Below are 15,773 nucleotides of genomic sequence, written 5' to 3' on the forward strand. Positions count from 1 at the left end.
TGCTCACTCATGTACATATAACATCTCTGTGTTCTCCAAGGTCCCAACACTGGAGTGTTTTGTAGTTTAAAAAGCATATGCCTTCTGTTTTTATTCATACAAATTATTTTGCTGGAAAATCTGTAACTAAAACGTGCTGACATAACATGCTCTCATTAACTGTGAAGTGTGCGCTGAAAAAATTTAAGCCTAACTTTAAACGTAATATAAATACTATAAAAGTAAGTTCTCATTTCAAAATTTAGTACGTCTTCAAGCAGTCTGGTTTTCAAAAAGTGCAGAGCACCTGCATTTCAAAAACTCAAAGTTGGCACCCAAGTACCTAAGGAACTAAAAATCACAAGTTTCATTTTAAAACATTGGTTTTAGGAGTTCTGCTCAACTGAGCTCAGGTATTTCAGAGTCAAGCAGCAATCAAGCCTTACAGGAAACAATTCTATGGCACCAGCTAATTACGCCATTACTTGGCATCAAAAGACTTTTCCTGAGATTTCTAAATATGCAAACAATGCAGGAATTGAAAAAGGCGGGGGTGGGGAAGTAAACAAAAAGTAATCTAACACTAATATCCTGGTTTTGCCATGGCCCCATCCCAATATTAAGCCTACTGAAATATTTTGCTCCTTTTCTGAACTAAACTTCCTGGTTGCTCTATGATGTTATTCATTTTGCTCTGTTCATGCTAAATTATCACTCCCTACCAAGCTGCTGCCTCCTTCTGTCACAACTGAAAAGGATGGCTCAGTCTGAAATAGCAGCTTTTTAAGCTACATATATTTAGTGTTTATTATTATAGATACAGGAGAGAAGTAGACCACACTTGAAACAGATGTTAAAGGAAAAGCATCAGTTTAAAGGCAATACACCTGTGACAAAAGCACATAGAATTTTTTATTTTTACAGCAAAACCGGATGTGCATACGCTGTTCACAGCAAGTGAAAAAAAGTAATGGAGAAAAACATAACACGAATGGTTCTTTCTTAATGAAAATGTACACAGACCAAGTCTTTGTGTGCAGTTAATCAATTCCAGAGCCCTTTTCTTGGGTAACAGGACACCAGTTAAGAAATTTGGCCAAAATAAACTGCTTCTGCATTTTGGAAACAGCCCAGAATTATGGGCTTGGTTTGACCTCTCCATCACAAATAATAGTTTATTACTACCCTGCCAGGCAACATCAGCTTTCACCACACGGCCACATAAATAGGCCAGAAAACCTCTGTGCTATAAAAGCGGAGAAGCTGAACAGAGAAGTCAGTTCGATCTCATGATTCCTGCTCTCAGAAGAAACAGAGGTGAAAGGCCGTAAACCTTTTCTTTTCTAATGACGTACAAAAGGATACACTAAGCATAGATACTTCAAAGGACAAATCTAGGAAGAGAAGTGACATTTCTAGCCAATATCTCTGTATCTATTACTCCTAGCAGGTTTCTATAAACGAAAAGGTCAATGCAAAATTATTCTTTTTATATAATTTATTTCATACATTACAGGATAGTTGTGTTTCATTGTTTTGTGGATAGTAATTTGCTCTTACACACATCAGCATCTTGGGACAAAATTTCAAAGGCAACATAAATATCCGACACTAATTTTAAAACTCATCAGCTAATAAGATAGAAATCTTTGTTCTTCTTTCTACATGGATGCAAGGTGTGCATCTTTCAAGACCTGCCGGGAGGACAAGTGCTGTCAATCAAGGAGCCATCATATTTTTTTATGTAATAAGGCAGGCGTACAGAAGTTGCACACAGCTAGAAAAATAACTGGATGCAGAAGCAAAGGAACAAACTATAGTACTATGTCTTCAGACAAATTGCATGTTGCACGGCTGTAATAAGGATCAATAATTTCAATGCTGCATTGACAGGCTACCTTGTCTGAGAGCACATTACAATTCTTTCAGTATCTTGGAATAAAAAATTCTCTAGACAGTTCTGCACAGTCAATATTGTTTACTATCTCTGGATGATATTGCCATTTTCAGTGTACATGTGACAGTTATCTTGCTGTTGGAAAGGAAAGACAACAATTTAAACTATTTTTGAGCCTGAATGCTCACAAGTAACGGTCAGTGTATCAAAAATGAAATAGCCCAGGCCTTTGCTTGGTGAAAGCACATCAACCATCTGCATCAGGGTTCAGAAACACTGGGAAAAGAAGGACTTTTGGTTTTATGTAATGACATCACATGCAATGACCAAAGAGCAGAAAAAGAACTTGTTGGCCTCTTGTCTTCATCCATAAACGAGATGTTCAAGGTCTGAGAAATTCGGAATGTATCCAGATAAAGAGTTCTGTAGCGGTGGGTGTTATGAAAATAGTAATTCAAGTAGAAATGACATATCTATGTGAGATACTGACACTTCTGCTGAGAGCAACAGCAGGTATGTTTGCAGCCTATGTATAAACAAGAGAAGCTAAGAGGAGAGTTATGGAAAGTACAACTATTACAGTACCTGCAGTTATGCAGTCGTCTGGACCAGTTCATGCAACACTTACCAAAATAGTGAGCAATAGGGAGAAGCAGCAATAAACACCGTTATTCCCTGAGGCATTAGACTGCATAACGGACAAACATGAACCCTTTTCTTACTCGTGATTGTAAAAATTGCTCTGACTCAGCAGTTTGGTGAAAAGGTTTCATAAAGAATGCCTTCCAGTATGGAAACGTGATGTTGTCCTGCACTGATAAAAATGAGCAGGGAAGACACATAATGATGAATGACTGTATGAAGCGTAAAGGTTTACTGAAAGTGAACCACCAAATGCCACATGTTATGTCTTACTGAGAAAGAAGACTGAAATAGATTACATAAAGACTAAGTTGGCTAAGCTCTGACAGGAAAGTGTGTTTTAAACTGTTTTATGAGGTGTGCCACGGCTGTTTAACAGCAGACATTTCTACAAACTAACAAAATGTTAAAGACATCTGGTCAGGCCCTAACATCAGATTAGGATACTGGCCAACAACAGAAGGACATGAATTCACACTATATAATGGAAATAGTCAGATGGAGGCTACTATGCAAAACCAGAGAGATACACAAGAATAAGGTGAAATAAAGCAGATCGGCAGAAGAATGAACATTATTTCATAGCTAGATGATAACTATCTACAGAAGATGCATTAGAGGAGAAACTTGTTAGAAATACACGGAGATGAGGAACTTGTGCCACCAACACAACGTCCAACAATGTTCAATTTTTTGAAGGAAAAACATTGTTTTGGCTTTTCTGAGCTGTATGGTTTTTAAAGTCTTTTCTAAATGTCTGTTGAGTCAGTTTTAGAATCTCAAATACTAGTGAAACCTACCCCCTTTATCCTAAATCTGTGTTTCACAGAAGTAATATGCAAATACTGAAGCTCAGTATGCATTAGTAAAGATCATGCCATCTAAGTTTCTAGCTGGGTGGTAGGTAAGAGCCACTTCAGCTGTTTCCCAGACATAACAGGTATAAAATTGTAAAAACCTCTACAATCAGAAACTCCGACCAGAACAAATGCTTATAAAACTGATCAATCTCCAAAGAGCCATAAGTAGAAGACCTTTGTATTAGCATAGCTCTCCTCTTGTTAGCCTTCAGGATATTTTAAAGGAAATAATATGAAGTAACTTAGAACTTCTGTTTTCGAAATAAGACAAAAATTCAAGTAACCTTGAAAAGGAGTTCCTGTTGCCATGAGAAAAGGATCAAAACCTCTAATTTGACCTGTTGGTTCCTAGACCAATAATGGAAAAAAATTTCGGTAAGGATTAATATAGATAAGATATCTAGATCTGCCTAAAGTGTATCGTGAACCACGTAACACCCACAAACTACCACAGAGCAAGAAACATATTATTCAAGACTGGAATGTTATAGATTTCCCACAAATACAGAAGCTGTAAACAAGAAGGATAATAACCATCTTGCTTATGCTTAAAACTGCTTTCATTTCCAAAAAAATGCTCTTGTCATTCGGCACTACAGTAGATAACTTACTGAGATGCAAAACTTTCCGTGTTTACCATTAGTCAAGTCTATGTTAGTGTTTCACAGTGCAATGTTTTCACTAGTAGCTTGAAGTATCTAACATCAGGCCAACCTTGTCAATATACATTTCTAAATGATTTAAAGTTTGCATAATTAACCTCCTCAGAAGTCAAGGAAAAAAGTTCCTCTGTTCTGTGAAAAAGCTTTCAAACACCCCCCATTTGAATTTACAACTGAAAGTATTCAAGAAGTACATTCCTAAATACCATATTTTTATAACAAAAAAAAAAAACCAAAAAAAAAGACCATCTTTAAGACATTTTTAAGTTTCTGTCATTTCAGGGTTACATTCCCAGCAGACAAGTTTCTGGTTTATACCCTATCAGCTTACACGATTGCTGAATTTGTTTCCTTAGAACTATGCTGCGCTGACGAGTAAAAAAAAGAAAAAAAAAGCTTTTTTTTTTTTTAAAAGCGTAAGGATTGAAGAACCAGCAAGCTATTGTCTAGCTCCTTGCCTTGCTCTGAAGCCAAACGATATGTGAGTAGCCTATCCCCTACAGATGCTTGTCTAGACTTTTTAAATTTTTGCAGTGACAGAGGTTTCACCCGACACACCCCTGATGGGTACTTAGCCCATTTATCACCATTTTCACAATACAGACAACATTCTTCATATACAATGCGAGCTTTTCCCAGTTGGGATGCTTGTCCTTCCTAAACAAGTTTTGCCCTTCAATGCTAACAATCCAGTTCTGAAATTTATTCTGAGCCTGCATTATCAACAAAGTCTTGATATTTGTTGTTTGTACCTAGCTTTAGGTACAAACCCTGCTCTAGTTCTCCATGTTTAGTTTGGTCTTTCTGTTGCTGTCTACTAAACTCCAGCTCTTAGTATATTAAGAACAAAGAAGTCTGGATAGACAGAATCAAAACGCCTCATGCGGAATTTATAAAGGCAAGAGTTTAAGTTATTTGAATATGGGAAAGTAGACCAAAGGGAACTGACAGCTATCCCGAAGTATGAGACCGCTGAGAATTCACTTAAACAGACATTGTTTCTCAGTCCTTATTTTGGCAGAAAGATTTTTCTAGCTCTCAGCCTACACTGCTGTCCTGGTTCCACCTGGGACAGAGTTAACTTTCTTCCCAGTAGCTTGGGGGGTGTGCTGTGTTTTGGGTTCGGTGTGAAAGGAGCGTTGATGGCCCATTGGTGCTTTGGCTGTTGCTGGGGGGGAGGAGGGGGGAGCACAGCCGGGGTGGTGGACCCAGCTGGCCAATGGGGTATTCTATACCATGTGACATCAGGCTCAGTATAAAAACCAGGTGGGGCGGGGGGGCGGGGGGGGGCTCGCCCCCCGTTCGTGACACGCAGTCCGCGGTCGGTGAGCGGTTGCGTTGTGCATTGCCTGCTTTGTGTATTCTGTTATTGTTGTTGTTCTCATTGTTATTATTACTGTTCTACTTAGTTTTATTTCAATTATTAAACTGTTTTTATCTCAACCCGGGAGCTTTCCTACTTGTGCCCTCCCGATTCTCTCCCCCATCCCACCGGGGGGGGGGGGGTGGGTGATCGAGCGGCTGCGTGGGGTTTATTTTTGCTGGCTGGGGTTAAACCAGGACAACTGCCATTCCAATTCTGTATTTAAGTAGTTATGTGTATCTCTATTAACAACACTGGATATACACCCCCCAAAAATATATCTACAGTCAGAGGTGTGCTGCTAATGTACATTTTAATAAAGGAATTTTAACACTGCAGTATTTGTGCAGCTCATTTTAAAACCCTCCTCAATTAACAATTAGAGAACTAAAGATTATTGGGAAGACTATTTATACCTGTACAGGCACACAAACACATTCAGCATAACAAAGATATAGACAGATACCCTATTAGGCACCTTGGTCTGTCAGCAACATTTTCCATAATTGTAAAAGGGAAGAAAAATCTAGCGCACACTCTTGCTTTCTAAGCACTAGTCTAATCCTGAACCAGTTATGCTTATAAAATTAATGAAACTAAAAAAAGAGGGAAATATTTTCCCGGACACCTTTGTAAAGAGAAAAAAATAATAATTCACCACGTCTAGAAGCAAAGCTCACATAAGAGTGGCCTGAGTTTTGTCTTTCCATGCCTAAAAATGCTAGTATGTTTGATGGTCCACCTTCATGTACTTTGATTTTATTCCAGGGTAAAGGTGTACAAAATCCTACATGACTAACAGGTGGATTATTCTATTCTCTGAAGTCCGCTTTTGCTATGAAGAATACATACAGGTTCTATCAAGAAACAGGAGGCATAAGCTGCACCTCAAGTGATTTTAAGACATGCACTAGGAACATTCTACTGATGAACTCACTTTTCACCCTTTTTATGAAATACCATCTCTTGAGACAGACAGTCCTTTGCTAAAGGATATATATTTGATTTTCTTCTGCCAGTGACAACTATAGACTAGCAAGAACACTAATATGAATAAAATAAAGGATTTGGGTATTTTTTTCCTTAGTGTGTCACCCACTGCAGCATTTCTCTTTAGTGTCAACAAGGTAGAATCTATAAATAGAACTGCACTTTGTTCATGTCACAACAAGTGGAAAATGTGAATAATTAAAGAATTCACAACTTCAGGTAAAATGACATCAATCTTACAGAGTTCGACACTACCGAACAGCCTTGGTGAGCAGGTGTGCCCTAACAAATTGCTCTGCTTCTGTACCAAAGCCAGCTCCCAACGCACAGTTGGCTGTAAGCCATTACAAAAAAAAAAAAAAAGCAAAACAAACAAAAAACCACTTAGTAGTAGCTATGCACAGTTTCTGCTTCATAAATGCCATTATTTAGCAATAATAATTTTCAGGAATTGCATTATAAAATACACCTGCCACTTGCATCTAAAAAGCCATCTAACATAGCAAAGATGAGGAATATGTTTAGGAAAAGATGTTTCCAAAAATATCACTTGGACCTACATCTTTCGAGAAAAGAAAACTAGAAAGATGATTTCCTTTTTGCTTCTGATGTCTTTTGATATTTTCAATCCAATTTTTTTATGTTATAGTTATAGCACCATTATCATGCGCATCATGTGACAGAGACCAAACTGCTGTTTTTCTTCAGATATACTGTAATTTGAAAAAGCAGTCCAGCTTCACTAACTCCGTGATAAATCACCTTGCAGTGTCATCTTCCATGGGGGACAACAGTTTTGAACTTGGGCAAGCTACAACAAAGCCACATGTCAAAATTTCATGGCTGAAGTTATGAAAAAAGTTTCCTTTTAAAAGAGCTATCATGACGTCTATTCCTCAGAGCCTTAACCTAAGCAATAGGACATTTTCAAAACTGTCTGATAAAAAGTCAAACCCTAATCAAAACAGTATATTACCTTTCTTTTTCTACTGCTCACTTGCACAGTGTATCTCTTTCAGTCTCTTCAAAGTTGGTGTTTTGATCTCAGAGTTTACATTTTTATTCTAGAAGTGGTGAAACAAATGGGAACAGGCACCAAACACCCACAAACTCAGCTTGGGCTTGGCGGCCAACTGCCATTTCTTCCTCCTACCAAATCTTAATTAACTAAATGCTGAACCACCAGAAATTCTGGCACAATAAAAGTGTATGAATCACAGATTGGGCAGAAAAAGGATTTTCAGGAAGAAAAATAATGGAAACTAAAATAGTAGCTACCTAGGGTCAGATACATATCCACAGTAGAGTTCTCTGATGTGCATCTAATTCTGCTGCTGTCAGCAGAAACATCATTCAAAACTGCACTATACAATCTTAGTGTAGAATTTCCACTATTTTTTAATCTTCAGTCCATTTCTGAACTGGATGTAATTCTTCTAAGCATTTATATGGCTTTCACCATCATGGGATTCAGCATTTTGGCATGTCACTATAATGGCAACAGATATAATTGTTTCTCCCGCATTAGAGAAATTCTGTTCCCTGGAGAATCATTTTTGTGGTTTGGTGACAGCTATATCTTTGACTACATGTTGCATCTTAAAGCTACCTGTCTGTGTCTCACAAAGTAGAATCCTCTACATTTTCCACTTTAACAGTTTTACTGTAGCTCCTCGTCACACTGGATTGCTTTTCCACAGTCAGTCTTTCTGGACTTCCTATCTGAGGCTGAGGTTCTTCCTTTTTAAGCACTAACTAGCCTGGAGTCAGCAAAAAGACACCTTCCTAAGGTGCAGAACATTAAAAGAACGAACCCTTCTCTCGCTCCAAAGTTACAGAAGATGAGATTATTGTGTGAACTAACCTACAAGGCTTATTTGAAAATATGTTTTATCTCATGTCTAGCATTGATGTTTACCTATTCTCTAATAGCATCTGTCCCCATCTTTCAGGAGTTGTCCTATCCCTTCTCAAAGCCATAATTAATCTCCGTGTGTCAGTGATGATATTAGCATGGATCTCTGGAGGAAGATCTTGTATATTGCCCTAGATAGATATCTATCTATCTATCTTATATATTGGGCCCTACATTGCACCCATTCCAGGTGGGAGCGAATTGGTCTATGGGATCCTTCAACTGTTTGCAAAGAGCTGTACATACCTGAATGCTTCCTTCCTGGGTCTGCCACCTAACAAAACGTGCTGGTGACTTTGTACTACTTGTAGAGTGGGTAATAAACTTAGTAATCAAGTCAAGCTACAATAATCACAATTTTTTGAGTTGCATAATGTACATTATCACACAAACTTATGGCAAGATGTTAAAGACTAACCTATAAGCAAAACTGCAAGTTTTAAAGTAAAGTTACTTATATAGTTGGCCATCAATGTGTGAAAGAGCCTTCTGGGCTGTAAATTTGCTGATACATAAGATGCAGACATATCCAAACTGGCTTAGTACAAGCCAGGACTGGTCTGAAAGCAGAGTCCTGCCTCAGTTGTTGGTACCTCAGGAATCACATCATAGTAGTGCCACCCTTATCATTCCCATTTTCCTGCCACATTCTCCTGCTACGTGTCAGACTTGGATAAAAGAAAAAAAAAGGTAATGCATACTGCGTTTGCTCTCTCTGCATCACCTGAGTAGGATGAAATTTACTATATCTCAAAACTACACATAAAGAATTAGCAATGACTCCACGGTTGGTTTTGTTGTCTGTCTCAAATAGTACCTCCTAAATCTTCTCTGGTATTTATATTGTTTGAATAAAGTTTATACTTAACAGAGCTCCTTAAACACAAGGAAAAAAAACATATGAAAGAACAAATGAAAGAGAATAAAAAAAAACCACCTTGGGGTAGTAATTTCCTAAACAATCTAATTCTATTTAAGTTTTAGCAGTTGCTTATATGTCCCCTTTATACAGTCCCACGAGGAACGAACTAGGACATTTGTTGCTACAGTAAAGGGGTTTTCCAGTATTCTTAATTAACCAATTATTTTGTCAAATACTTCCAATAGATTTCCTAATATGCTAGAATATTGTTAAAACTATATAAAAACAAATTAAAATTTCCAATAGAGCTCCCAAAAAAAAGCAAATAATGCCCAATTGTTGGGTTTATAGATAAAATATGGCCAAAGCTTTGAGACAAGCATTGGAAAGGGCTTTCAGAATCAAGTAATCAATAACAGCACTGTGCCTCTTCTTTTTCCTCACATCATTAACTTTTTTAAACAGTAATTAAAACTGTGTTATATGCAGTGAACTGGAAATAAAGCAGTTTTGTGTTGTTTGTTTGTTTGTTTTTTTAAACTTTAAATATACATTTTTAGAAATAGCTACTCTAAAAGCAAGAAATCTTAAAAAAGTATTCCACAAAGTTGCAAGATTGCAGTAAAATAGCTTTATCAGTCTGGAAAGCAAGTCACTTTCATGGGCAGCCTGAGATAAGCCATTCCAGTGCACAGAAAGCTTAAAAACCACAGGAGTTTCAGACCGTTGAGCAACAATTGATTTTAGACTGAAATTATTGCAGATGTTTTGAACAACATAACCTCTTCCTCAAGATGACCCGTTTCAGGTGAAGGTTGTTTGTAAATTACTTTCAGAAAATTCTCAGGCATGGCACACAATTTATTTTAACCAAAATAACTGAAGTCCTGTTTGGAAGACACAGGTGACAAAAAGCATAAGCAATTCAATACTTAACCAGAAATAAGGCTCAGGTCAGAAAGAGAAGGCACAAGGCTATGATAATTATCTGTTCAAAGAAGTTACTGATTACAGCTAGACTAATAACATTTAACTTTTAAGTCACACTAGGATTGTCTTCCATCCTCATTCTTTTTTCCCTTAGTAGTCAGTTTATGATATGCTTTGGATTAACCTCACAATATTCAATCGTGCCACTGTTGACATCCAAAATGTTGCAGACATCACCAACGTTAAAAAAAAAGATGAATCTTTTCAGAAATTGAAACACCACACTTTTCTGAAAAGAAACACCATTCTACCACAACATTTCCTACCAGAGTATCAGCAAAGTTGTCATAAACTGTAATCAGCAGAAAGCATGTATTTCATAACACTACAGATTTTAGTGATTTAATTTTATTATATAAACGGACATGTATTATGAGAACCAGTATGTTCTTACACATGATCTCAGCATAAAGTACTCCAACTGTCAGTAAATCAGCTGGTTCAAGACAAATTGGAATATATAATTTAGAACCACTCAAGGTAAAAAAATAGGGACAAATGACCTTAGGCAAGAAAATAATTTAAATATTAATGAATCTGTATTTAACTAAGACATACAGCTAATAGATGAGGAGGAGGGAAGGGGGAGAGAGGCAATCTTTTAGTTTAGCACTCACCTTTCAGACCATCTGAAGATATCCAGTTAAATTTAATAAGGGCATTTGAAATGACTAAGCATATAGGCTGAAAATTAAAAACCCCACACCATACGGAACAGCCTAATTAAATTTCTTATAAATTGAAAAATACAGTAGCAATTGTGTAGTATATGCTAAACCGAAAGGTAGCAGAGAAGCAAAATTTTGAAATCTGGGCACATGTTCAAGGGTATACAGTGAGAGTCAGAATTTGTGACAATAATATTTGGATAAATCACAGAGCTTCATCTGTAAGGACTTACTGAACTTCTGAGAGATTGATTTATGCAACTATGAACTTAGCCTCAGCCTGCTTGCTGCCATATCCTAGACTATTGTTAACCTCTGTAAACTCTGCAGTTGTGCAGACTGCCACACTTAACAAGAGCTTTTAAGCTTAAATGCTCTTCCAAACTTGATTCTCTCATTCAGTTCTTCTGAAAAAGAATGACTTTTGTTTAAATGAATTATGAATTATTGAATTGCACACATGGTGTTCAAACAGAGCCCACTAAATCTATAATTAGCCCAGGCATTAGCCAAAAGTTAAAGTTATCTTAAGAAAGGCCACACAATTAAAACAGTGTCACCTCTTAACCAAGACCTATATTATGTTAGTAAGATCTGGGTTGGAGAGAAGGAATTAATACAAGAACATAAGTATGTTCTGGATGCAGTAGCCTTCCACTTCATGTGGTATGTAAATATTAGTCCATCACAAATGGAAACACATCTTTCAGTTAACAGGGCTTACTCAGTCAAATGCATTCCTCTGTCTCACTAGAAACTTCCTCAGAAATAAGACCCAAACTTCATGGTTAGCTGCAATTTTTTTTTTAAAGATGCAACACTTGCTTGTATGGGTAAGTCAACCACCTCTCACTGAACAAGAAGATACAACTTCTGCACAATGATTATACAGCCTCCGGTCTGATTTTGAGGGTTCTTTTGAAAACTTTACATTTCAAATGGAAACTGATTTAACACAGAGCAATTCCAATGGCTTCTATACTGCTTTCCCCAATCCTTTTACATTAATTGCTTCCATAGCAAAAGTTTAATTATTTTTGAAAGGAAAACAGGCTAGTACCAGCATCAAAGTGGAAAAGCACTGTTCAGAACAGCACTAGATTTTTTTCACTAAGAAATCCCTACCAACTGGATTGTTTCTATACATGGCATGTCTACAGTCGCTTATGAATTATTTAAAATTGTTCTAAATTTCACAGGAACGTACTGCAGCCTTCACCTGGAAATAATAACAAGCTCACCCAATTCTTGCTGATGACAGCAAAAAGACTTCTACTAAGCTCATCAAGTTGTAGTTAAGACCTACACACTCTGACAGTGAGTTTGCCTAAATCTATGATGATTTCAAAACACATGTAAGACATGCAAGCACATACTTTCTTCAGCAACACACTGGGGAAGACAGAGAAAGAGGGAAGAAATAATTTCTTCTGTACCTGGCAAGTCTGAAAAAAGGAGAATGCATTCATTGAATCCATTAGCCAGAAGACGATCCCTCAGTTGTTGAAGTATGGCAACTCCAATACAGAACGGGAAGGAAGAATTTCCAAGCAGTAACGTATCCCACAAGTGAAAAATTTTGTGCAAAGGAAACACATCTGCATGATGAACAAGCACAATAAAAAAAAGCTATAAGCATGTAAGTTAATAAAAACATATACACACACGCACACTCTTAAGGAGTTGTCTATATACTTTTTTCCTCTCCCGTCTTAGGGTTATTTATTTTTTATTTGGGAGCAGAAAGGACTCAGCCTGTTCAGAAACAGGTTTGTCTTCATATGCAGTTTGATTATTCTGGAAATCATCTGCGTCTCCTTTCATTATTAAATACTTAGAAATGTGCAGTTTTCAGATTTCAAACACACACAAAATTAGGCAATTTATTTTTCTTTTGGTACAGTGCAATTATGCATTAGGACATGCATATCAGTTTTTCCAATAGTACAAAGACACTAATGAGTTAATCAACAAGCTCAACTACTTAAAATTAGACAAGAAAATGAGCAGAATAGACAAAAAATTGGTGGAATAAAGGAAAGACAAGAAGAAAGGCCTGTTAAAAATAGCAACATTTTATATATAAACCTGAGGGTGGGTCTCCTAAAATAAGCTATCCTTCAACTAAATAGTTCTAAGATTTTATTGCAAGTCATTGCCAGGGAAACCATCTCCTTGGCTTTCCAAAGGTGGTGATTCTCATGAAAGTTTTAGAAGAATGGACAACTGCAAGAACCAGTGCTTTACAGTCAAGACCTTTAGAAATTGCAATCAAGAATCTCACATTAAATTCTTTGATATTTCATCAGAGAAATAATCCATCAACTCTTTTCATCCTGCCAAGTTTGCCAATGTTGGCATGAAATGAAAAAAATCACAGAGATCTTTGAGGAAAGAAGATTTTGAATTGCTTCCTAAACTTGCTTTATTAACTCTGTCCCCCTTCATTAAAAGCTCACCAAATTATAAAGCTCTTTTTGTTCCTAACATCCATCCACAAATATCATAGTAAACTAGTGCTAGTAGAATACCAATGTGTCAAAGTGCAATAAAAAAGCTTGTTTTGTTGGCCTTCAAAACCAAAGTTACTCTCTTTCTTACATTATCTGGTGAGGGCAGGGGAAAGTGGTGAGGTTTGGTTTTGTTTTTGTTTTTTTTTAACTATTATATCTTTTTCCAGTAGATAACAGCTTCCTTTGCGCAATCCCCAAATACTGCATGCATAAAATAATCCCGTTCAAATTTAATATTATACTTAAAAAAAAAAAAAGAAAATGCTAATTATTGTCAAATCAGGGCAGAAAGTATGTGACAGGCACTGTTGAGACTCAAATCACAACACACATCCTTGCAAATTATAAGTGACCTACTAAATGATAGGCACATCACACCAATTAGGAAGGCTCTAGCTGAAAAAGTGAGAAAAAATATGCTTAAGAAACACACGAACATTTAATCAGAGAAAAAGAATACTCACGTGTAAACATTGTAAGAAACCAAGGAATAGCATAAAGCTGCAAAAGGTGGTGGTGGGGGGAAGAGAACAAAAAATGTTTCATTAAGAGCTGAAGTTGTTTGTGACAATTGCCTACACATTAAAAATTGCCTAGCTTGGCATGAATGTATTTAAAATGGGAAATAACTGCAGCGGCAGAACCACTATCATACAACTTTTAGCCCCTCAGAGAAGCTTCTTCCTCCCCCAGCTCCCCATTCTCATCTCTTCCAAATTACTGGTTTGTGATATTGTATTGAAAACAATAACAAAAACAACCACCACCCTCAGTAGGATCATGTTTGCAAAAAATAACCCCCAAAGTCTTAAAGAACTCAAAAACCTGCTTATTAAACTGTCAAGAGTTCTCACCTTACACTAAGTGAAAATTAGCGGCAGGATGCCTGAACAAGCATCTTGATTCAATATATCTTTTTGACTATGGAAAAAAAACTGGTTCTATATAAATAATTAAAAGTGCAAATCACAATTTCCAACAGAAAAATTAACAATATCTACTTTTTTCTCCTATGTTGGTATTTATTAAAATGTATACTTGTCAGTGAAAGGCATTAAGAACAGTTTCATTCTCAAAAGCATGGTGTCAGTTCCTAACACCTTAAGCATTTATGTTGTTTTTCTGTCACCTTTAAAGGCAGGTGTCAACTGAAGAATTTGAGGCTGCTTCAGCGCTTATACTACTATGAGACTAAGAACTTGTGCTGCTGCAATGGCTACAGAAACCTTTCAGTTTCTGCAAACTTTCATACTCATGACATCAATAGAAAAAATTCAGTATGTATTAGAAGAACTAAGCATTTATGACACTTTAAGAGTTTCTCAATTTTCACTGAAGTATTTAGCATGTTGGAAGGCCACAGAATCTATTTTCATGAAACATCGAACTGCACAGAAAGTCCCCACAAATTAGGAATGCAAGAGCGAGACGGCCATTGTTAAATTTTACGCAGTTGCATAGATCATGTGCTCTGTTTTCCACTTCTGAAAATTTACAGTTAGACATAAAACTTAATATATTACTTTTTAGCTCATAAAATGTGCAAATTAGTCCTCCTATTAAGCTTTCCCTGGAAGTAAGCAAATGAGAAGCAGAAAGCATAATCGATATTATGTTAATAAATTACTACTTATTCCATAAACTCTTAACTGGGTTACAGCACTGATTAAATGATGCACACATTTGCTGAAAAGCTCTTTAGCACAGCTCTCTCTAAATTTTATTCCTACATCTTCATCTGATCATCTGAGAATATCTGAACCACACTGTCTATAAAACTAAAAAAGCTGTGATAACCAGACTGTTCACCACTTTCAATATTCAGGAGGCTTTTATAAACCTTGGCCTCCAACCCACCGATTGATTTGAAGGGTTCAAAAACCAAAACATACCCATTTCTATCACCATTTTCATCTTATAATACATTCATGCTATTTCCCCAAGTATATCTTTGTCATGCCTTCAATAGATGGCTCTCTACTGAATAATAACATACCCTGTTCCCTAAATATCCCCTACAGTGGTTGTTATCAGATAATACCTGTTTACCTGCTTGCTTGTATGCAATATCTTGCTTTCCATGTAGCAGGAAAACAAGCATTCCTAATAGCCTGAAGCTCCTCTTTGCTTGGAGGTACATATTATGCGGACGTCATTTTGAACTACATTACTTCCCTGGTATTTAAAAGCAATTATTTCCTCCTTTCCATATATTTGATTACAATGTTTAACCAAAGCAGATCCACACTTCCTCCTAATTTCACAAACACCTCTATCCTGTATGCATCTACATAGAAATATACAAGAAAATACACAAAATTTAAAACATTAAACAGATTATTAAACGGTAACAAGGCAAAGCACTGCTTTGCTCTAAACCATCTTCACAAACCTGTTAACAGTGACATGAAAAGTAGGTCAAACTATTTAAG

General features: G+C 36.6%; 1 protein-coding gene across 12 annotated transcripts in view; it reads right to left on the minus strand.

Annotated features, from left to right (window-relative positions):
* Nucleotides 1–15,773, minus strand: part of TBCK (TBC1 domain containing kinase) — a 129,879-nt gene that overhangs the window by 52,841 nt on the left and 61,265 nt on the right. For all 12 annotated transcript variants that reach the window (XM_075149708.1, XM_075149703.1, XM_075149706.1 and 9 more), the window contains 2 exons: nucleotides 13,806–13,842; nucleotides 12,265–12,426 (listed from right to left, as the gene is read on the minus strand). In XM_075149708.1, the coding sequence (XP_075005809.1) occupies nucleotides 12,265–12,426; nucleotides 13,806–13,842 (199 nt within the window). The remainder of the gene's footprint in view (nucleotides 1–12,264; nucleotides 12,427–13,805; nucleotides 13,843–15,773) is intronic.

This window comes from Calonectris borealis, chromosome 4 (genome assembly GCF_964195595.1).
Source record: "Calonectris borealis chromosome 4, bCalBor7.hap1.2, whole genome shotgun sequence".
Classification (NCBI taxonomy): domain Eukaryota; kingdom Metazoa; phylum Chordata; class Aves; order Procellariiformes; family Procellariidae; genus Calonectris; species Calonectris borealis.